The 23,066-nt window shown below is 35.6% G+C and overlaps 2 protein-coding genes across 2 annotated transcripts; both read right to left on the reverse strand.

Moving 5' to 3' along the window:
• Window positions 1-2,729: 2,729 nt before the first annotated feature.
• LOC114500384 (olfactory receptor 51A4-like) lies at window positions 2,730-4,378 on the reverse strand. The gene is made up of 2 exons (XM_028517062.2): window positions 4,210-4,378; window positions 2,730-3,686 (listed from the first exon to the last, which is right to left on the reverse strand). The coding sequence occupies exons 1-2, from the start codon at window positions 4,327-4,329 to the stop codon at window positions 2,730-2,732; spliced, it is 1,077 nt and encodes a 358-aa protein (XP_028372863.2). The 5' UTR covers window positions 4,330-4,378.
• Window positions 4,379-14,344: 9,966 nt separating this feature from the next.
• LOC114500121 (olfactory receptor 52E2-like) lies at window positions 14,345-16,395 on the reverse strand. The gene has a single exon (XM_028516718.2). The coding sequence runs from the start codon at window positions 16,309-16,311 to the stop codon at window positions 15,376-15,378; it is 936 nt and encodes a 311-aa protein (XP_028372519.1). The 5' UTR covers window positions 16,312-16,395; the 3' UTR covers window positions 14,345-15,375.
• Window positions 16,396-23,066: the final 6,671 nt, after the last annotated feature.

The following is a 23,066-nucleotide window of genomic DNA, read 5'->3' on the forward strand; positions in this document are numbered from 1 at the left end:
ACCTATTTTGAGTCAGGGTCAAAGAGCTATAAAACTTTAAAGAACAAACTAAATTCCTCCTTGGACCCTCCTCATTCAACTGAGAGCATTCTAAACAAAGCAGGTTTTCACAGGATTTTACATATTCTTTCTTAGGCCTGATCACCTGGGGAACCTGCCATTTTTAGCACAGAGTTGCACCACCCTGTCATTGTTTCAGGCTTAGGTGGAGCAAGGGAACTAAGGCAACCACGAGATAAGGAGATTTCCTCCCAGACAATGAGAACTCAGGCTATGTCAAAGCCGAGGAGCTAGGGTCCATCACCGCCTTTTGCTGTAGCCCCCAAAGTCCTTCTTTTGGGGGCCTCCCACGTGATCGTGCCAGTCTTAGATTGTTTCCCTCTTGGGGAATCTTACCCATCTTTGGCTAACTGACCAAGCTTTTTGGGGTTTGATTGTGAATGAAGCAGCAGAAGCAGCATTCCTGCCAGGGAGATAAGCTTTTGTCTCTTGCTGGTTTACAGGTCCAAGGGCATTCCCTCAGCCTTAGCCTAGGTGAGGGTTACAACTTCTGATACCAGGCAGGGCAGTTCCCAACAGGTTGCTGGTTAGATTGCCAGTCAGGGCACATGCCTGGGTTGTGGGTTTGGTCCTAGGCTGGACACATATTCAAGGGACACGTTTGAGAGGCAACCAATGTTTCTCTCTCACATGGATGTTTCTTTTCTTCTCATTCTCCCTCTCCTCCCCTCTCTAAAAGTGAAGAAATAAAATCTTAAAAAAACAGCCAGTCTCTATGTACTTGTAAATTTTCTGCTACTCAACTTAGGGCTCAGTCTGTGATTCTTTTCCAGGTCTTTGCTCAAAAGTAACCAACATGCAAAGTCCTTCCCAGACCCATTCTGTCTGAAGTAGGTAAGATTCTGAGGTGGACCCCATGATACTCACCCCCTGGTATACTCTCCTTGTGCAGGTGGAACCTGTGATTTAATGAGAATCTAACTCTCATAATTAGGTTACTAACCCTTGGCTGAGTGGACATTACCCTGGGTGGGCTTGGCATAATCAGAGTAACCCTTAAAGCAGAAGAAGTCGTTACAGACATTGTCCTTCTGCCTCCATGGGTTCCATGCATGCAAGGATGGAATCTGCCAACAAACACATGAGTTTGGAAGAAGATCTCAAGCTTTGAATAGGACTCAGCCCTGGATGACTCTTTGAGTGCAACCTGGTGAGACTTAAACAGAGAACCCAGTGAACACAGGCCTTGATTCTTATCCATGGATAATGTGAGATAATACATTTATGTTGCTTTAAGCCACTAAGTTTGTGGTGGTTTATTATGTAGCAATAGAAAACTAATACAATGTCTAAAATACAGTCTCTAAAACCATTTGCTGTTCCTCTTTCCTGTATTATTTTTCTTCATAACATTTTTTGCTACCTGAGTTTATATTGAGCAGTTATTTCCTTGTTTATTCTGACTGTCCCACTGGATGAAAATCTCCACAAAAGAAGGAGCTCTGACACTTTTACTACTGACTTCCCAGCTCCGGAGAGCACTTCTTGGCACACAGCAGGTGCCAATAAATATTTGGTGAATGAGCTCATAAACAAATATGTGCATATTCAGTGTTTACCTAATTTTAAAAACAATTCTTACAGGTGTACTTCATTTCAAGCACACTTGGCTTAGGGAATCTCCATTTATGTATAAAAAGTTACTTTTGGTTTTTATTTTTTAAAAGAATATAAAATATGAAACAATTTATCAAAAAATGCTACCTAGGAACAATATTTTAGTAGCATATGTATTGCACAAAGTAAGGTAAACCTGGCTATTCAACAGCCTCATCACAGTTTCTTTTAATAAATGTTATTGCATTGTAACATCGAACATATAGGAGCAGGACAGAAGACAGATGATGCTGACAATGTGCACTTATTGAGGGACATCTCAGCTAGAAAAGCATGTTGAGTGGATGGAATGATAAAGTGCTACCAATGCAATTTAATGGCTCAAAATTACTTTAAAAATAGTTAAGTGATGGAAGTGCCCAGAACATTTTAATGAATTGTTTATAATTTTTATAATGGTCAATTGCTTTATGAGTTAAGAGCTCATGTACAAATGTAAATAAACAAAATAAATTTGTTAATACCCAATGCTTACCCCATTTGATCGTTAGTGATGCTTGATGATAAACTGGTATAGTCATTTTCACTTATTTTTTGAGAGGGGAATAAACACATGGCTAAAACTATGAACAAGAGAAAAAAGAGATGTTTGCTGCTCTAAAAAGATTTCCACTGCAGTGGAGCTCAGGGTGGGTGCCTTCCACTGGCCAGCCTGTTATGGCCCTTCCCTTCCTGCTGTGTACCAGCAGCAATGCTGTGACAGTATAGATTTGCCCTGAAATCATGAGACATTTCTCACAATAGAGGTGGGGTTTACAAAAGCACAGATTACAGATGTTGACTTTCAGTCTGACTGCCTGGGCTACTTTGTTTAGCCCATAGCTATGAGTAGGAGGAACATGAGATCTGGCATTTGGGCCACCTGTGGGGTGAGAAAACCATCCATTTCTCATTTATGTCCATGATTAGTAAATAGCTTAAATAAAACATAAGTGATGATATCAACAAAAATATATTCATCATTATTTGTGTCAAATATTGGAATGTCCTAAACTCATCTTAATCTCTTACCCAAAACATTCCCTCAATGTGGTTTTTACTCTGTATGACTTTTATATCTGCTTCTGGCATAATTTTGCTAGAACTCTTACCCTAATCTGTCTAGTTTTTATGCAGTACACAATTGGGTTCATCAGTGGAGGCACAAGGTAAAGAACATTTGCCATGAGAACTTTGAAGAGAGGAGACAAATGCTGGGCAAAGCGATGGACAATGGAAAGAGTGATGATGGCCAGATAGAAGATGATCACTGCACAGATGTGTGAAACACAAGTATTGAGGGCCTTGAGCTGCTCCTTCTGGGATGCAATTCCCAGCACAGTCTTGAGGATCAGGAAGTAAGAGACAGCAATGAGCATAAAGTCTACCATAACACAAAGCGCCACAAAAAAACCATAGATGACATTAATTTTGTTGTCAGAGCAGGCCAACTTCATAACATCTTGGTGGAGACAGTAAGAATGGGATAATTGGTTTTTCTGGCAATATTGCAACCTTCTCAAAGTGAAGGGGAAGGGAAGAACCAGGAGGATGCTCCTAAAGGACAATCCTATTCCTATTTTGGCAACTCTGACAGTAGAGAGAATGGAGCTATATCTCAAGGGGTTGTGGATGGCTAGAAAGCGGTCAAATGACATGATCAGGAGCACTGAGGACTCCAGTACCGTGAATCCATGGATGAAGAATTCCTGGGCAAAGCAGGCATTGGCAGAAATTCCAGGACCATTGAACAAGAAGACCCTCAACATGGTGGGCAGAGAGGATAAGGACAAACCCAAGTCAGACAGGGCCAACATGGACAGGAAATAGTACATGGGCTCATGCAAGGAGGGCTCTGTCTTGATGACAAAAAGGATGGTACAGTTTCCCAGAAGAGCAACAACATACACACTGCAGATGGGGATGGAGATCCAGATGTGTGCATATTCCAGCCCTGGCATCCCAACCAAAAAGAAGGTGGTGACTTCAACCTGTGATGTGTTGATAATAGACATGATGCAGTGAGGGCCCTGAAATGAGAGAGGAAGATGTTGAGTTGACAAAATATGTATATATCTGGAAATTTCACAGGAGGAAAGGCAGTTTTTGACATTTCTGGCCTTATGTAGCACTTTTGACAGGGCAAAGCATTTACATGGGTATCATACTTAGAAAAATACATACCACATTTAGACTAGAATCTTCAGATGTCACAGCTTGAAAAACTACTTCTGGACATGTTTTTTCTTAGAGAATCTATTTTTATTTCCCATTCCAATATGTATTTGCATTCATTTTCTTTTTGTATGGTGTTGACTGTAAAATAATAACCTGAAGTGAACAATATCACAACTTAGGAGAATGTAAATTCTGCTGAAGACTAATTCCCTGAATGGTGAATAGTTCATTCACGTAGTCACTGAAGAGAACAATTTTTCCTAGAGGAGTGACTTCTGAGGTGTTTCTCTGCTCAGTATGAAGCTCTAAGTGGTTGATTGCCGAAAAATAAAAGTAATGTAAAGGACAAATAGATGAGAATATAAGAGTACTTACCAGACAGTGTATACTTTGGAGAGCACTTTTCAAACTGGCTGTATGATTAAGCATAAAATGGCAGAGGTGATTGAGTTTGTCTGCCACCAAAGGCTTCTGCTGATATATGAGGGATTGCATGTGTTTCCTCCTGCAGTCACCTGCTACAGGGACACTAGACTCTCTCGAGATTGCAGCCAGGTTGGATCTGTCCTGGGAATAAGAATAAACATGGACTGATACTGGAAATCCACAGAGACGGTTAATAGTAGGGACCTGAAATAAGTATCTAGTCCTTGAATTAGGGACTGTTTTGGTTAGAGAGAGGTCCTTAATAACAAGGCATGGGAGAGATGTGGCAAATGTTGTGCACAACCTCTGAAACTCAAACATTACTCCCCTGCCTGGGAAATAGTCAATGCACGGATACCATGAGTCTGCGCATTTAAAGAAATGATAAAATCAAACACCCAATGACACATACTTTTAACCTAGACTTTACTCCTCAAGCCTGGATTTATCTTTCCACACTCATCATAAACTAAATATCCCTTTAGATCAACATTTTCTAATTAGATTCCACTTCTGCCTTCTGAAATCTGCCTCTTCTTATGGCCTCTTCATAATAAACTTTTATGCTTAACATTTCACAAGCCAAAAATCTGAGCATTTTAATCTCTTCTTTCCTACATTTTGTACATTTAGATTGCTCTACTTACTGAGGCTTGTTTACTACTAGATGTCGATTTTGAATCATTTAATATTTTGAATAATAGTAAGTATTGTTATTACCTTCATTTAATCAATGAAGAAAAGTGTTTCTCAAGGAGGTCAAATAATCTGTCCAAGATCATATAGGAGATGCATGGTAGAGGAAAGATAGGAATTCAGATCTGTCAGATTCCCAATAACTAAACACATGCTATGCAATCAGGAAGGTCAGTCAATATTTGGGAAGTTACGAACTGAATGGTTGTCTGGAACTCTGTTATTTTCAGCATTCTAAACTGCCTGCCATCTTATTCTTGGATATAACATCATTAATCCTACAGTTCAAAACCTGTGGGACAAGGAAAATAATGCAAATGTTACGAATTTTAAGGAAAAGCTTCTTCAGGAGGAAACAAACACATACTCATCTTTATTTATCAATAGTCTAGTAAAAAGGTGTTAAGTAGACCAAGGAGAGGAAGCATAACAAAGTTATACTATAACCCTTCATCAGGATCTTTTAAACTTTATTATGATTAGTTTAGATTGCTAAAGGGCTACCATTTGCATCCCCCTTGGTGTTAGAGTCAATCATTCAGTCCCATCTACTCTTACTTTGTCTCTGAGGCTTTATATATGTTCTTGTCCTTAAAGAAACAGCTGAGGCACCTTGGTTCTTTTCAATTATTTATTGCTATGGTGTTGTTATGTGTCCTTTGGCTCAATGCTCAACTTTGGGGACTAAGTTCATTTGTTCCAAGCTACACCAGGGCAAGTAGCACATTTATTTTGTTAATATTGATATGTCCAGTCACTAGCACTGTGGAAGGAATATGGCAACTTAGTAAATGTTTATTGAATGAATGGATTGCAGTTTTTAAACTGTCACCATAACATATGTATTATCTTTACCTTTATTATTATTCCCATTTTGCTATGTTTGCTATAGAATAAAAGAACAGATTTTAGACATTGTAGCATGTGCTCATGAATGTTTACATATTAATATAGTATTATACCTATTTTACATGTATTTAACTTACATATTAGATGTTGAAAAATTTTTCTATGCAGATAATGCATGAAAGTTTTTTGCATATAAACCATATTTAAAATACATAATATTAGAGATAGTAAGTTATGTGTGAAATATGATTATTAATAATTTCTCAAATAGATTTTAAGTATTTTCTGTGTAATACAAAAAAAAAAAAAGAAAGAGTCAGTTGATGTTTCTTTGACTACCAGACCCCAATGATAATGAAGATATGGTGTATTATGTAGTTGGGCTTCAGCTAAAAGCAGTACCTCTACAGATCATTTTAGGGTAAGTTAATTTATTAAGAAATAAGAAGAGGTGACCATCTAAAGATATAATTTCAATTTCAGGATGATAATGAAAAGGTGAATTAAGTCAAAAATGCAAAGAAAGGAATAAAATAATAAGATTAGAGATCACTAAGATATATATCTGACATAATTGGAGAAAATCAACAAAGCAGAAACCTGGCCCTTCAAATTTTTATAAAATTTGAGAATTTTATAAAAAAATTTATCTAGATACTATCAAGAATAAATATTAAAATACAAAATTTATATTAATAATGAAGATAGGGAATATTGGTAAAGATATCACCAACAATGAAAAGATACTAAGTACATATGATAAACAACTTTTTTTCTTTTTCCAGTAAAATAATAGATAACTTAGGGGAAATGGACAAATTATTCAAAAGGTACTAGTCTTCATAAAATAAAAAGAAAGGGAAAAGCTGGGTAGTTCTTTATCTGTCAACAAAATTTAATGCACAATTTTTTTTCAAAAACCTCAAAGTAAACTCCAGGTCAGAAAGCCAAATTTGTGATTTATTTTAAGTATTTAACAACAACACAAAGACCAATATTATAACAGTGTCTTGAAGAATAAAACATTTCTTTATCAGTTTCATGTGTTGACATCTAACCAATCACACAGTGAGAAACAGTAAACAATGGTTAATGTACCATGTGATTCTAGGTAAAACATAATAAAAATATCAGGTAGAGCACAGACTACACAAAATATAATATCATAACCAAGAAGAGTTTATCAAAGAATATATATTTTTCAAAAGTCATAGATATACTTCCCAGTGTCATGGAGGAAAAACTACATGATCACTTCAACAGATAAAACATATTTTCATCCTAAAATCTCAGAGTAAAATAGAAATGGGGGGTACTACCTTGAGTTGACAGATTTTATATATATATAACACACACACACACACACACATATATATGTATATATATATATATATATATATACATATATATATAATATGCTATAACTAGCACTGACAGAATGAAAAGATATTGGACATTTTCACTCACTGATAAGTAAAGGTCAGAATGTACCCATGAATACTTCTATTCAAAATTGTATTAGATGTCCAAGACAGTGTAATATAGGGAAGAAAAAAGTATAAAAATTTGAAAAGATAGTATAAAGATGTTAATTCACAAATAGTATGATTGTTTATGTAGAAATTTATAAATATTAATATAAAGATAAGTGAATTTAAAAAGTAAGCCAGGTAAAAAGTAAAAAAGAAACTAAATATCCACATACTTGAAAAAATAATCTGTGTAAATTTAGAATACCATTTACCTCAAACAATCAAGATGTTAATTAGGAACATCAAAAATGTAAAAATAAATATAATATCCATTAAAATATCTAAACTAAAAATTTCAAACTATTGCAGAAAATTTCAAAAGACCTATAGGCCATGTTTATTGAGTAGAGAATTCTATGTTGTTAAGATAACAATTCTTCCCAAAGGAGCATAGTGACAGCACAATTTTACTCACATACTAGTAGGTTTTGTTGTGGAAATTGACAAGTTCATTGTATACTTCATGTGAAAATGCAAGAGGCCTACAATAGGCAAGAAAAGGAAGACATTAGACTACACCACTAGGTCTTAGCACTAACTCTAAAGCAACTTTTATCCAGCAGTGTGGTATTGACACAATGTTGGAGGAGGTAATTGTGAGGTCACGACCTCCAGTGAACCACAAGCTGGACCCACACAATCAGAACCTCCTCACCCCTCCTCTGTCCTTAGAATGTATGGTCTGCCCACAATTCCTACAGTGGGAGTCATTTTCAAGGAGGTATCTCTGAGTGAGTAATGTATTATTGAGACCATCAGGACAGTACACGTGACTGGACCTAGTGAAGGCCTCTATATAAACTTAAGGTTCTTGCAAGCAGGTGTGGAGATACACTGGTCTTGTGGCTGCAAGACAAACCTCATACATGTTCCTTTGCTTTTTAAACCTGCCACCCACCATTCTGAAGTGGTCTGCCTCTTTCTTCTATTGCTCCTTGTCATTTGCATACAGAGGCCATTTCCTGATATTCCCAGGAAATTCCCTCAGGTTGCAAACCAGTACAGAATAGACAAAATGACAATGACAGAATTCAACAGAATTTTTTCAAAAAATGGTGCAATTTATATATAAAATAAGGTAATTACTATTGAGCTTTATCATAAATTGATTTCATTTGGATCATTACCTAAGTATTACATGTAAAAGAAAAAAATGTAGAAGAAAATTATAATAACATGTTCATCACCTTGGATAACCAAGGACATAAAAAGATTAACCCTGAGGTAATGATAATTAATCACTTATAATTAATTAAAAGAAAGAACTTCTATTTAGTGAAACACAGTTTTAAGAAAATGAGAAGACAGACCTCCCCCAAGGAGTAAATATTCTCATTTTACATATCTGCCAGAGAAAATATAGAGAACTCCTACAAACTAGTAGGTAAAATAATAATTTATTTTTTAACTGAAGGAATTTAAAAGAAGATAATCCAGATAATAATCAAAGTTTGGTTAATTTGTATTCTCTGACTGTAAGGAAAAGCTGATGAGAGGTGGGCAAGAAAGAAAAATTTGTGGTAAGCCATATTATTCTCACCTCAGAGCTGATGAGATGGGGTCACTTTAGGAACTCCCTCATGAATGAATATCGATTGTAACGTGAGTTACTCACATTGTTGTTGTAAACATTAGGTATCTTTCAAACTTGTGAAAAGTTCAACAAATCAGAACTGTTGTTCCTGGGATATGTAAAATAAGGTGATGGCATTATTTTTGTATTTATTTATTCACTTAATAAATATTAATAAGCATCCATTAGATACCAGGGACCTACCTGGTCATAAAAGATGTGATCATAAACTAAATAAGACAGACTACTTCTGTTAGTGGAAATTATAAGTGATAAAAATAAAAGATGATCAATAAAGTAAGTAATATACACTTATATAGACTTTTACAGTAGTATTTAATGCTATAAACATTAGCCTAATTCATTTTTTGGTTGCATCCTAAACCTTTTGATTGTTCATTTCCTCTCTACTTATTCTATTGGATACTGGAAAAGGAATCTTGAATTTTTAAAATATATCTGTGGATTTGGCTGTATTTTCTTTCAGTTCTATCAGTTTTCCTTTGTGTAGTTTGGAGCTCCACAGTGATATGCATGGAACATTTAGCATAGTTATGTCTTCTTAAAGAATTGATTCTTTCATCATTATGTAACATCCATCTTTATTTTTGGCAATGTTCCTTATCCTGAATTCTACTATGACTATGTTAATATCACTTCAGTTTTTTAAATACTATTTGCATGACTAATATTTTAACATCTATGAATTTATGTATTTTTAAAGATTTTATTTATTTATTTTTAGAGAAAGGATGGGAGGGAGAAAGAGAGGGAGAGAAACATCAATGTGTGCTTGTTTCTCTCAGGCCCCTACTGGGGACCTGGCCTGCAACCCAGGCATGCACTCTCCTGATTGGGAATTGAACTGGAAATCCTTTGGTTCACAGTCTGGCCCTCAATCCACTGAGCCACATCAACCAGGGCTAAATTTATATTTAAAGTGGGTTTTTGTACACAACCTGTGCTTGGATATTGCTCTTTTATCTGATCTCACTATCTTCATCATGCATGAATGTGTTTAGACCATTTTCATTTGATGTAATTAGTAATATAGAGGGAAGGGAGGGAAAAATAGAGATTTCAAACATAATCCAGAGATCCAGTCCTTTCTTGCTCCTTCCCATTTTCCTTCCTCCATACTTTCCTCCCCTCCCTCCTTCTTTCCCTCCCTCCCCCTCTTCTTTTCTTTTATTGCCTGTATAACCTGCTCTATCCCTGCTGTGTGCTTGCCCTCTAATCAATGGAAGGAAAGAAGAGAGGGGAAGTTTTTTTAGAGAATTGACATGATATAGGTCACATCTTTAAATTTTGACTCCTTGTTTCAAGTTGTCTGATTTTCTAACTTGCTAGGTAGTTGTCTTTGCATTTTGTCCAAGTTTTGTTTTAATGTGTGGGAAAGATTAGTTATAGTAGACTCAATGCATTTTAGCCCAATGGACTGACTACCTTAGAAATCCAAAGTTTTAAGCATAAATATAGGTTAGAGATAAGTGCTAAAGGGGGGACAAAGGAAGGGGAATGAGACAGCTGCTGTATATGTAGTAGAAAGTATATTCACCAGAATATTTAGGGTTGCAGATGATATGTGAGTGGACATTTGAAGACAACAAATTGTTTAACAAGGCAATCCCTGATAAAAGAACATTGTATGGTGAGGAAATAAGAAGGCAAAAGCACTGAGGATTTTACTGTTCTTAAAGTCTGAATGAAATGACTTATTTCACTTAACATAATGCTCTCCAGAAATGAGGAAGCCAGTATAGTTTGAGAATGATATGCAAAGGAAAAAAAGCAGGACAGAAAGTTCAAGGGTATTTCATGCACCCAACATATAGAATACCCAAGTAACACTAATACCTTTGGCTTATAATATGATTAAGAATGGCAGTCATTAGGGATTTTTTAAAATGCATTTTGACAACTTGATTAATGTCTCACATACAACAAAGTAAACACATTTAAATTGCACAGTTTAATATGTTTTGCTATATGTATTCAATGGTGAAACAATTGTCATAATAAAAGGTAATTAACATACCTTTTATCTTCTCAAATCTCCTCAGTTGCCCATGAAAGACATACCTATTGTCCTTCCTTGAAACCCATCCCACCTCTCCCCAGCAATGACTGCTTCTGTTTGTTAGGTTAATATTTTTACAAGTTTACATAGATGTAATCAGAACATATGCTTCTTTTCTTCTGGCATATGCTTTTTTCACTAAGCATAATTACTTAAGGTCCATCCATGTATCAGTTTATTTCTTTAAAATGCTGAATTGTATTGTATTATGTGGATGTGCCTAAATTTGTCTATAGTCATTGCTGATGTATACTTGAGTTGGTTTCTGTTTTCAGGTATTATGAATTTCAGATATTATTATGAATAAAGCACCTATGAATTTTTGGGTACAAGACTTGGTGTGAACATAGGCCTACATTTATCACAAGGAAAACCTAGAAGTAATGAGCAATTTTAGCAATGTTACAGGATACAAAGTTAATATATGAAAGCAGATCTTTTTCTTATACAGCAACAATGAAGTGGAATTTGAAATTAAAGACATAATATAGTTAACATTAGCAATTAAAAAATAAATGTTTGGGTAGAAATTTTTAAAAATATGTAGAGTAGCAATATGAGAAAAACTATAAAACTCTGAGAAAATATATTACAATAATAAGCAAATGGGAAAATATTGTATGTTCATAGGTAGGAAGACAGTATTGTATTGATAATATTGTATTTTTCCCAAACCGATCTATAAATTTAATACAATTCCAATAAAAACACCAGCAAATTATTTGTGAATATTACAAACTGATGTTCAGTTTATGTGGAGAAAAAAGTAGCAAACACAATATTAAAGGAAAAGAATAAAGTTGGAGAACTGACATTGGACTTCAAGGTTTGCTATAAACATACAGTGATTGAGAGAGAATGGTATTGGCAAAAGAATCAACAAATAGATAAATGAAGCAAAAGCCCTGAAACAGACCTATGTAACATAGTCAATAATCTTTGATAAAGCAACAAAAGCAAAACAATGAAGCAAATACTTTTCAACAAGTAATTCTGGAGCAATTGGGTATCTGTGTGCAAAAACCCTAAAGAATTGCATGCCTTTGAAATCTTCTGCCTTGGCTGGTATGACTCAGTGGACTGAATGCTGGCCTGTGAACCAAAGGGTCACTAGTTCAATTCCCAGTCAGGGCACAAGCCCGGGTTGTGGGCCAGGTCCCTAATACTGGTGTGTGAGAGGCAACCACACATTGATGTTTCTCTCTCTCTCTCTCTTTCTCCCTCCTTTCTCCTCTCTCTAAAAATAAGCAAAATCTTAAAAAAAAAGGCAATCTTACTTCCTATCAAACCTCACATAAGTTTTACTACTGGCATGGAAAACATCATTGTCCCACACACATTCAATATTCTCATTACATCCTTTGCTTAGCCCTAAATCTGGTTACATTCAATGAGAAAAAAAAAACAGTTTAATTGATTGAGAGACAAATTATCTAAAGGAGCCACTGAGACTGAGTTTAGAAGATACTAATAAAGGCTGAAGTAGTACCTGAGTGTTCTTTACATAGTCTCAATTTTGCACACCCTGAGAGATGTACAAACTAAAGATTAGCCTGAAAGAATTTATCAGTTTTTAAATACCTTTGGAACACACATTTTTTTTTTAGATTTTATTTGTTTTTAGAGAGAGGGGAAGGGAAGGAGAAAGAGAAGGATAGAAACATCAGTGTGTGGTTACCTCTCACATGCTCTCCACTGGGGATCTGGCCTGCAACTCAGGCATGTGCCATAGACTGGGAATTGAACCAGTGACCCTCTGATTCATGGGGTCAAATTCTGATTCTTGAGACCCATGCTCAATCCACTGAGCTATGCCAGCTAGGACTGGGTCAGACATTCTTTACAAATATTCTTTCAATTTGGTCCTGAATTTGCTTAGTCCTGACCCCATAAGTGACTGGATTTAAACAACAAGGAACAACTATATATAGATGGGCCAGCAGAATGTGAATGTAGCAAGGGACATTTCTACCAAACCTGTGAGTGAGAAAGGAGAAAAACACTGTTGTGTAAAAAGCTAAGATGATGCAGACATGTGAACCCCATGTACTAAGTGCTTTGATTTAGGCATCTCAGGAAAGAAGACAGAGAACAGCTTGTAGCATCTGAACACAGGAGAGGACAATAAAGATTAAGTAAAATATGAGGGCAGCAATGGCAAATAAGCCATAGATGATGTTGACTTTCTTGATTTATCAATAAATTTAAAATAACTTCAATGCTATTAATGGAACCTAAGCAATAAAACAATGGAATGAGTAAAACAGAACCAAAGACTTGGAAATAAAGAACAAACTAACAGTGACTAGAGGGGAGGGGGATAACAAGGGAAAATAGGGGAAGGGGCAAGCCAAGGAACACAAATAGAGGACTCATGGACATGACGATGGGGTAGGTATTGACTGTGAGAGCAGGGGTAGGGGAGAGCAATGGGAGAACAATTGGGAAACGACAATTGAACAACAAAAAAAGAGAAAAAGTTTTCATTTTAAAAATTAAAATGCAAATTCCAGAAAATTGTTGTGGAACTATTATTTAGCAAATGGAGAAGGAAGAAAATGGCAATAAGTTTTATAAAGTTGGTAAACTTGAATTGTAGAGGAGTTTACCAAGGAATACAGGTATCTCCAGAAAATGAAGACAAAGACACATGTTGAGTGTGATAGAAAAAGTGAACATTGGAGAGATGTTTGGTGTGAAGAAGTTAGTGAAATGGTAAATATCATGTGCTAGCCACTAGAAATAGCAAATAAAACCACAGTGTTACAGATAGAAAGGAAAATATCAAAGAGGTAATTGTGAAATTAAATCCACTGGCCTGGAAGACTGAGAATGGCTTGTGATAAAGGTCCATCAGAGATAGAGCTATGACATAGCTGATGGAAGAATTTAGGATTCAGAATACATGGAAGAGGGACATTTAATTAAGATTAAGAGATTATGAGCAGAAATGACAAAAGGTTATGGAGATAACTTCCCTAATACTGCAAATGGAGGAAGAGAAGAATAAATTCTGAAAATAATTGTTCCCAAATTAAAAATGTTTGTTCTAAAGACTAAGAGGTAATGCCATATACATATATGAATGCAATTTGTGATGGACTTAGAGAAAACTAGCATTTTTGCAATTTCCCTTAAATCAGAATTTCAAGACAATGACAATGGTTTTTTAAAATATCAACAATTAGTTATGTATTTATATCTTGTGTGTATACATATAATGTACATATAATTTCCATAATCTTTATATTTTATTTCATATTTGTAGTACTTAGTTATATAATATCAGTTTCATGGTATTTTATGTGAGGGAGATACAAAAAGAAAAAGACACATACATCTCTAATAAAAATATTGTTGTCAAAGGTAACAATAAAAAAACAAAACAGAATAATAAAAATAATTATGCTGATAATACTAATGGCTAATAATTCTTTTGTATCTACTGTTACCAACATGCATGACATTATACTGTAATGCTCTAGAAGCAATTACATAATTAAGCCATCATGCCTTATCTTTAAAATAAAACTATAACTATATTATTAAATTAAAAAATTCATGATCTTTGAAACTTATACATTAAAGACAGAACTAGCACTAAACTGAAGTTTTCTTTAACTGATGAAATCTTATGAAGAAAAACAACAAAGGAAACAACTACAAAATGACCCTAAAAATAAGTTAGAAAGCAGAACAAATGAAAGTAAGAAAACTCTCTAGATTGTAAGTGGTTCCTTTATTTATGTTTGCACCATAGTTTGGTTAGGAAAACATAAATGTATTTGCAACAGACTCTATACAAAAATTTATAATGGATCTGTTTGTAGCTTGTCACCTTCTTTTGATATACAAAATCAATACTTAATCTATGACACAAGTTTGTATGTTTACAATATTTATGATGAAATCACAGGATATTATAATACAGTCATTGAAACAAAAGAAGATTGTTTTCTGATGATAGAGAAGAAAAGAAAAGGAAAACAATAATGAAGGATGAAAGGGTGAAGGAAACAATTACAGAGAGGCTTGGAAACAAAAAAGGAGTGGGAATCATTTAAAACATCCATAAAAATAATAATAATATAAGGTAGCTAATGCACACAAAAAATGTGGCACATTCTATAAATCCTACTTTATATGTACTGAAAATGATAATAAAAATCACATGGAAAAACTTGTAAGTCATAGTTTGTCATACAAATTGGATAACAAAGCTGAAATTTTCATTCTCTGAACTCATTGGTATGCTTAATGAAGGGAGCCAAAGTAAATAAACATTTATGTCAAGCACATTTAAATTTACTTAATTTAATATAACAAGGTATTTTTCTGTTTAAAATTTCCATCTCATACATATTAGGTGCTATTCTTTTTTAACTTCATTTTTTAAATAATATTTTCTTCACATGGTCATAGATCTGCTTAGTTCTGACTCCATATATGACAGGGTTCAGCACTGGTGGCACTATAACATAAAGATTTGCCAGAAGTATGTGGATATAGCGGGGGACATTTCGGCCAAAGCGATGCGTCATGAAGGAAAAGAGGGCTGGTGTATAGAAGGCGAGAATTACACAAACATGTGAACCACATGTGCTGAGAGACTTGAGTCGGGCTTCACGGGAAGGGAAACGGAAAACAGCACAGAGTATCTGAACATAAGAAAGGGCAATGGCTATAATATCAAAAACTAGGATTGAAATAGCACCCAAGCCATAGATGATATTGACCTTGATGCTGGCACAAGACAGACGAGCAAGACCCATGTGTTCACAGTAGGTATGAGGAATGACTTGATTCCCACAGAAGGGCAATCGCAAAATGAGAAATACAAATGGAATAACAGAAAAAAATGACCTCACTAACACACCAAGACCAATCACAGAAACAACCTTGTTGGTGAGGATGGTGCTGTACCGGAGTGGGTTGCAGATGGCCACATAACGGTCATAAGCCATTGCCAAGAGGACTGCTGACTCCATGCAAGTGAAGATGTGGATGAAAAACATCTGGGTGAGGCAGGCATCAAAGATTATCTCCCTAAGACCAAACCAGAAGATCCCAAGCATCTTAGGAATGGTGGCTGTGGAGAGACCCAAGTCAATGGTAGCTAACATGGCCAGGAAGTAGAACATAGGCTGGTGTAGGCTGCTCTCAGTCTGGATGACAAACATAATAGTGAGGTTCCCTGTGAGTGCAATCAGGTACACAGCAAAAAAGGGAAAACCAATCCAGATATGGAGTGTTTCAAGTCCTGGAATGCCCAGCAACAAGAAGGAGGAGGGGTGGAACTGGGTGTTGTTGGGAGAGGGCATCCTGCTAGGTAATGTGTAAGTCCATGTTCCTTACAAATGTATGTTTGCCAATGTGTAGGACACCAGGTAAAACAGCAATGTTTCAAACCTAAATAAAAAAAAAAACACCATACAATTATGAATATTCTCTCTCTTGTTAATTTACATAAAACATAATACATAAGAGCAATGTGTAGAAGTAATTTATCAAAGAAAAGGACTTAAAAGAAGTTATGCAGTAGATTGTAATTAAAAATCTACACATTATATTCATCTTTCTTGGCACCTTTTTTATCTTTCAGAAAAATGGTCTCATTTGCAATGGTCACCTCATTGGTATTATGCTAAGATTTTGCCTTAATACCTACTTCATTAATTAATTACCTTCTCTTATCATCACCAACATAATTTACTTTCAATTTTGACCTCCAAAGGGCTCCATAAACAGTTGTTTTTATTGTTTCCATTTGGTTGGATAGTAACACTCAGGTGTCAACATACAAGATGGCTAGAAAGTTTTGATGAAAACGCAGATTCATTAAGATGTGTTCTCAAATATTAAAGATAAATCTGAAAAATTTGCCCTGGCCAGTGTAACTCAGTTGGTTGGAGAATCATCCCATAAATCAACAATCTGTGGGTTCACTTTCCAGTCAGGGCACATGCCTGAGTTGCACGTTCAGTCCCAGTATGGGGCACATATGAGAGGCCCCCAACTGATGTTTCTCTCTCACATCAATGTTTCTCTCCCTTTCTTTATCCCTCCCCTTCCCTCTTTCTAAAATTCAGTAAGCATGTCCTCAGGTGAGGATAAAACAACTAATCTAAAAGATTAAAATCAACCCACTCATTAATACTTATTCTTTATTATTACAAAATAAGTAGTAAATATAGTGAAAACAGTATTATCAACTACTATTTATTGAGATGCTGTCTACTACTTTCAATGATGCCAAAACCTAGGAAAATATCATGTCTAATCATTATAAACACAGATAGGGAATCATATTGAACTCTGTTTTTATATATGGATCTGAACCTCAAATAGTTTAAATGACTTGCCAAATGCTTCAAAAATGCTTATAGTTAAAGAGCTATAAAAAGGAAGTAGAAAGTGAAGGGGATATAAGTAAATTGCAATGAAAAGAGAATGGAGTCAGATATAAGAAAAAGATAATTCATGCCTCCCTTATGTCATATATACACATCCGCCCTCCTTCATACATATTCATACAAACACAAGCTCTTTTAAGCTCCCATCTATCTGAATAAGAGATGTCAGTGTCTTCATTATGAGTTTGAGGCAATTGTGGTTTTAAGTGTTTACAATACATGGTAAATATTTTGAAGAAGAGACTAGATAGAAACCATATTCTAAACAACTTAAATTGATCACTTTTAATGTTATGTATACTGTTTTTTAAATAATTTCATGTATGTTACTTATAGAATTTGTTAGAGGCATATTTTCAAAGCATTTGACCATTCATTATGTGTAAATGTTTTGTAGTAAAAAATATCTTTTCATCATTTTGTGTCACTGGAGGATTCCAGAGGAGAAATGATAGTTATGATCACAGTTTCAGTAAGACAATCATGGTATTATGAAGACATTGATACATGGGAAGCAAAACCAAGAAAAGTATCCTGTCTATGATAGACAAGTAATAAAAGGAAACTACAAAGTAGATGAGGAAATAGGGAACTCCTAGTAGTAAACGTTGGAAAGGAAAAGAACCTAAGGACACTTAGACACTAAGGACCTAAGGACACTAAGGATCTAAGGATAAATATTTGTGAGAAACACTTTATGAAATATCCAAAAGAATAGTCTTTCTAGTATAATGTTCTTACCTTGTAATGGAACAATGAATACTCCAAAAAGGTGTGACATGGACAACATAAGGAATGACAGTTGGATTCAATTATGGAAGCATAATGTTCTGTGCCTTATCAGTGTAAGTTCCAATGGCAAGTTTTTTTTAGTAAATAAAGTTTTGTATACCTAAGTAACATCTCTGAAGATCACAATTGTAGGCAATAGTCTCTGAAAGTTAGAAAGACAATGTTTTTCTTTTTTCTTCATACCTGCATGCAATAGATTCTCAACACATAAGAAAATTACTCTACCTAATAGGTGCAGAGCCCATTATTAAAGGAGAGAATAAGCTACTTTCCATTTCTGTGAAGTTTTTTAGTTGTTATTGTTCTTACAGGGAAATGGTATTATATTCTGTGATCAAAAATAAAATTATAGGGAATTATATCCATCAATGTAGTTATATTCTGCAATGGGGCCTTGGTGGTTTATTAAGTACAAAGACAGTGATATGAATAACCATAGAAATAATTAGAAGATATATACAGAAAAATGAATTTCTAAAGTTGTTTGTCTTACATCATTATTGTTCAATGAATGGGTTAGATAAAAAATCTGAATATCATCCTCCTCTCCTCCCCAAACAGTGAAGAAATACAACCGATTCTACTTCTCTCATATCTTTAAAATCAGTACATTTGTTTCATTCTAATAGAGCTATTTCAAACCCTCACCATTCCTTGGGTTTATTACAGCACAGTACTTGGCAGTGCTTAAAAGCAGGAGTTCTGCCATCAGACTTGGAACCAACTTCAAGACTTACTCACTCTGTGATTAAAGAAAAGTAAATAATAAGCATTTTATTTATAAAATGCAGATAAGAAAGTTCTTATTTTAAACAGGTAATTCATTTAAAACATTTAGAACCTATTCCAAAAGTACTACGTTATCCAACATTCTTTAGATATCAGCAAATTACTTTTTCTAAAGTACACAAGAAAAGGATTCAGGTAAAATCCAAATGTATTTACTAGTATAATACGGCCCTTCCTAAATGTGGTTCTATTCTTTTCCTAAGTTTCAGCCTTCATCTTCTTTCCCTCAACTTTACCCTGTGTCTCTTCTCTTCCTTTCTTATGCTCCTTCTTTCCCTTCATCCATCACTGTAAAGTAAGGATACATTGTGAGTTGGGACATGGGGAAGACTCACCAGACCAAGCATCAGAAACCCCATCTCTACTTGTCTCAATCTGCCTGGTTTTTATGAGGGCACTGCTCTTTGCCTGGGAGGAGCATCCAATAGAAAAATACCCTAGGGCCAGTTTTGTAAAGGACACAAGGTCTCTGATGACTCCAGTGTCTCACCTGCCTCTGACTCAGTAAGAGAGAGGCATAAGGAGCTCTGGCTTCTGAGGAAATGAAGGCAGAAAAGTGAGGTTTATGGTAGTAAGATGACAGAATAAGAGGTAGTGCTTCTCCTTCCCTGGAAACACCAAGTTAACAACCATTAATGTATGAAAATACCTTTGTGAGATTTTCAGTATCCAGATGAAAGCTTACAGGGCCCTGATGGAACACAGAGGAAGAGGCAGGTGGAAAGGATATGAAGTAAAGTTTTACTCTACCCACATTACCCCTCTTTGACCTGAAACTTCTCTGCTCCAGAGAGATTCCCTTAGCCCATGAGTTCTCCCACGGGAGACAAGAGAGCAAGACACATGTGTTTGTGCATGTGTACTCACATATACTCATATATGTATTCACACAAACACATAGTAAATTCTTATTATTCTTGTTAATGCCCTATAAAGTCACTGTGAGCAATGAATTAGGGAATATGAAACCATTGCTCCTGGGGGAAATGCAAGAATTAGCTTCCTGTAACCTCTTGTCACATTTTTGTCAATCAATGAAAACACAATCATGTTTTATGTGTGTTTCTCCTTAAAGACACCTCATTTATGCATAGTTCTTACAAATAATTAATTGTACAGCCTTGAAATGATTAAAAGCCAAGAGTTTTGGAGTCCACTTGCATTATATGTGCTCATTCACCAATATCCTTACACAATAAGCCAGTCTCATCAGTGTCAAAAACCTGCTCTTCCACAGAATACTTTTCCTGTACCCTTAGCAAAAATTTAAAAAATTCTTCTGTAGCCTCCTGAACCTTAACAGAACCTGCTTTGCCTGAAAGTTTGTTTTTTTAGGGGACCCTAGTGCACTGTTGGTGGGATTGCAGACTGATACAACAACTATGGAAAGCAGTATAGAACTTCCTCAGAAAACTAAAAATGGATCTGCCTTTTGACCCTGCAATTCCACTGCTGGGACCATATCCTAAGAACACTAAAACACCAATACAAAAGAACCTTTGCACCCCGACGTTCATAGCAGCACAATTTACAATAGCCAAGTGCTGGAAGCAATCAAGATGCCCATCAGTAAATGAATGGATCAAAAAACTATGGTACATTTACACAATGGAATTCTATGCAGCAGAAAGAAAGGAGCTCCTATCCTTTGCAACAGCTTGGATGGAGCTGGAAAGTATTATGCTAAGTGAAATAAGCCAGGCAGTGAAAGACAAATGTCATATGATCTCACCTTTAACAGGAACCTAAACAGCAAAACAAAGAAACAAGCAAAATATAACCAAAGACACTGAAATAGAGGACAGACTGACAGTGACCAGAGGGGAGAGAAGAGGGAATTTCAGGGAACAATGGGAAGGGTTCACGGGAACAAATTTAAAGGACCCGTGGACAAAAACTAGGGGGAGGGTGGTAATGGGAGGGAAGTGGGGAGGGTTGGGTGAGTGTGCTAGAATAGGAATAAAAGGGAGAAAACTACTTGAACAATGATTAAAATAAAAAAATAGAAAATAAGAATGAATAATCAATTGACTAAAAAGGTTTGTTTTTTATGCCTTGATGACTTTCAAAATGTGATACATTACTTTTATTGATTCTGGATGATAGTGATATAACTGTAAATATCTTAGATCTTGCAACAAAGCTTCCTACTACACTTATTTTATTAGTTGTCATCTCATGAATCAACTAATTTAGCCTCTTTTTCATCTTTTTCATGCCTTTACTAAACAGTGCAGATATTACTTCAGTATATTCTAGAATGACTTTATGTACAGATAGGCAAATTTCCTTTTCCTCTGTCTGAGTGCACCTTATTTTTGACTTATTAACTTTGAATTCACAATCAACAGTTCTATAATTCATACTTGAAAAAAGCTTGAAAAAGAACACAGTCCATTCTGCCTGCTGACTGAGTTCTAATTCCAAATATGGCAGCTTGCAGCAAACTCAATGCAGAGGTCCAATAATTAGAGCTCACCATTCACTTTGGAAGAGAACAAGGTGTGAATCCACTCTGGGAAGTCCACTTCCTCAAGTGACTCTGAAAACATCAAGACTGTGCCCACTGCCAAGTTAACATACTACAGAGGCAATCAAAAAAGCCTTTAAATAATCCATAATAAAAAATAAATCATAGATCCAAGTGTATAGGTACTCACACAATGAAAACCTGAATTCTTCTGACTCATTATTTGCCATAGAGATATGTAAAAAACTCTGACCCACATCCAGTAGCATCTCTCAGACACCAAATCAGATTATGAGACACAGTCACTGTTCTCAGACAAGTGCTGGCTCCTTGAGATGCTTGGCCAGGAGCAGAAACAGTTGATTGTTCATGATTTACACACCACACAGGGGATCAGTTGGAAAAAGGAAAAGGAGAGTTATCTAATGCCATCTGCCCACTTTTGCTCAGTATCCACACTGTATCAGGTACTCTCAGAGCGCCTATTAATTTCATCTGTGTTCATTTTACCACTGCTATGGAGCACACACTTGCTTGGTTACTTCTCCTCCCAACAATTCAAGACACTAGAAATCTACATAGAAAACCCTGAAAGTTTCATATGATTTTGATCCTAACAAAGGTATTTTTGTAGCTCTCTGGAATAGCAGTGTCTCAGTAGAGAAGAACCTATTTTGTAATTATCTAAAGGGCAAGGAGAAAGGCACTCAAATGATGTCTTCCTTAGAAATGCTGCAGAATGAACCAAGCCACTCAGAATGAAGGAAAGAAATTTACCCTTGGGTGTGTGGTATGACTGTTGTAATTAAAGCATAGAAGTCCTTCCTTTTCTCCTCAGTACAGTTTCACTTATCATTTTTTTTTTAAAGATTTTATTTATTTATTTTTAGAGAGGGAAGGGAGGGAGATAGAGATAGAGGCAGAGAGATAGAGAGAAACATCAATGTGCGGTTGCTGGGGGTTATGGCCTGCAACCCAGGAATGTACCCTGGCTGGGAATCGAACCTGGGACACTTTGGTTCCCAGCCCGCGCTCAATCCACTGAGCTACGCCAGCCAGGGCTCACTTATCATTTTTAATTATCTTTTTAAATATAGAAAACATACTGAGGTAAAAAAAATTAAAAACCCCCCTATCTTTTATGAGCAAAGTCCAACAGAAAGAGAGAGAGAGAGCGCAGGAGCGCGAAGTTGCAGCCAGGTACACTGATGCTTACTTGTATTCCATAAAAATAGACAAGCCGGCCAGTGAAAAAAATGCCTAGCAGAAAGATGATGGCCAAAGCCAAGGCTATTGCACCCCAGATGCTTATTTTGGAACAACAGTAGGAGCCCACTGTCAACAGTAGGTCCTTTCTGGCCTCATGTTTTCCTATTGCCATGAATTGATTTCACCCAGTGCAACTGATAGAGTGATGTTAAATGCCTTGGATATTTCTGGAAGGTTTTAAAGATTATCATATAATCTTTTAAAAAATTCCATATATATCTATATACCTGTGTATCTATATCTGTATATCTATATCTATCTATAATCTATCTATATTTATATCTATACCTATCTGTTTTTCCCTGCCTGTTTATCTCTCTGGTCCAGTTCTCAGACTGCTCTG

The sequence above is a fragment of the Phyllostomus discolor genome, chromosome 6 (assembly GCF_004126475.2).
Source record: "Phyllostomus discolor isolate MPI-MPIP mPhyDis1 chromosome 6, mPhyDis1.pri.v3, whole genome shotgun sequence".
Classification (NCBI taxonomy): Eukaryota; Metazoa; Chordata; class Mammalia; order Chiroptera; family Phyllostomidae; genus Phyllostomus; species Phyllostomus discolor.

Bases quoted from the DNA above. Each gene is read 5' to 3' on its own strand.
- LOC114500121 (XM_028516718.2), bottom strand. From the start codon at position 16,311: ATGCCCTCTCCCAACAACACCCAGTTCCACCCCTCCTCCTTCTTGTTG.
- LOC114500384 (XM_028517062.2), bottom strand. From the start codon at position 4,329: ATGCAATCCCTCATATATCAGCAGAAGCCTTTGGTGGCAGACAAACTC. The intron at 3,687-4,209 runs GTAAGTACTCTT...CTCTCATTTCAG, and splicing joins TCCAAAGTATACACTGTCTG to GGCCCTCACTGCATCATGTC.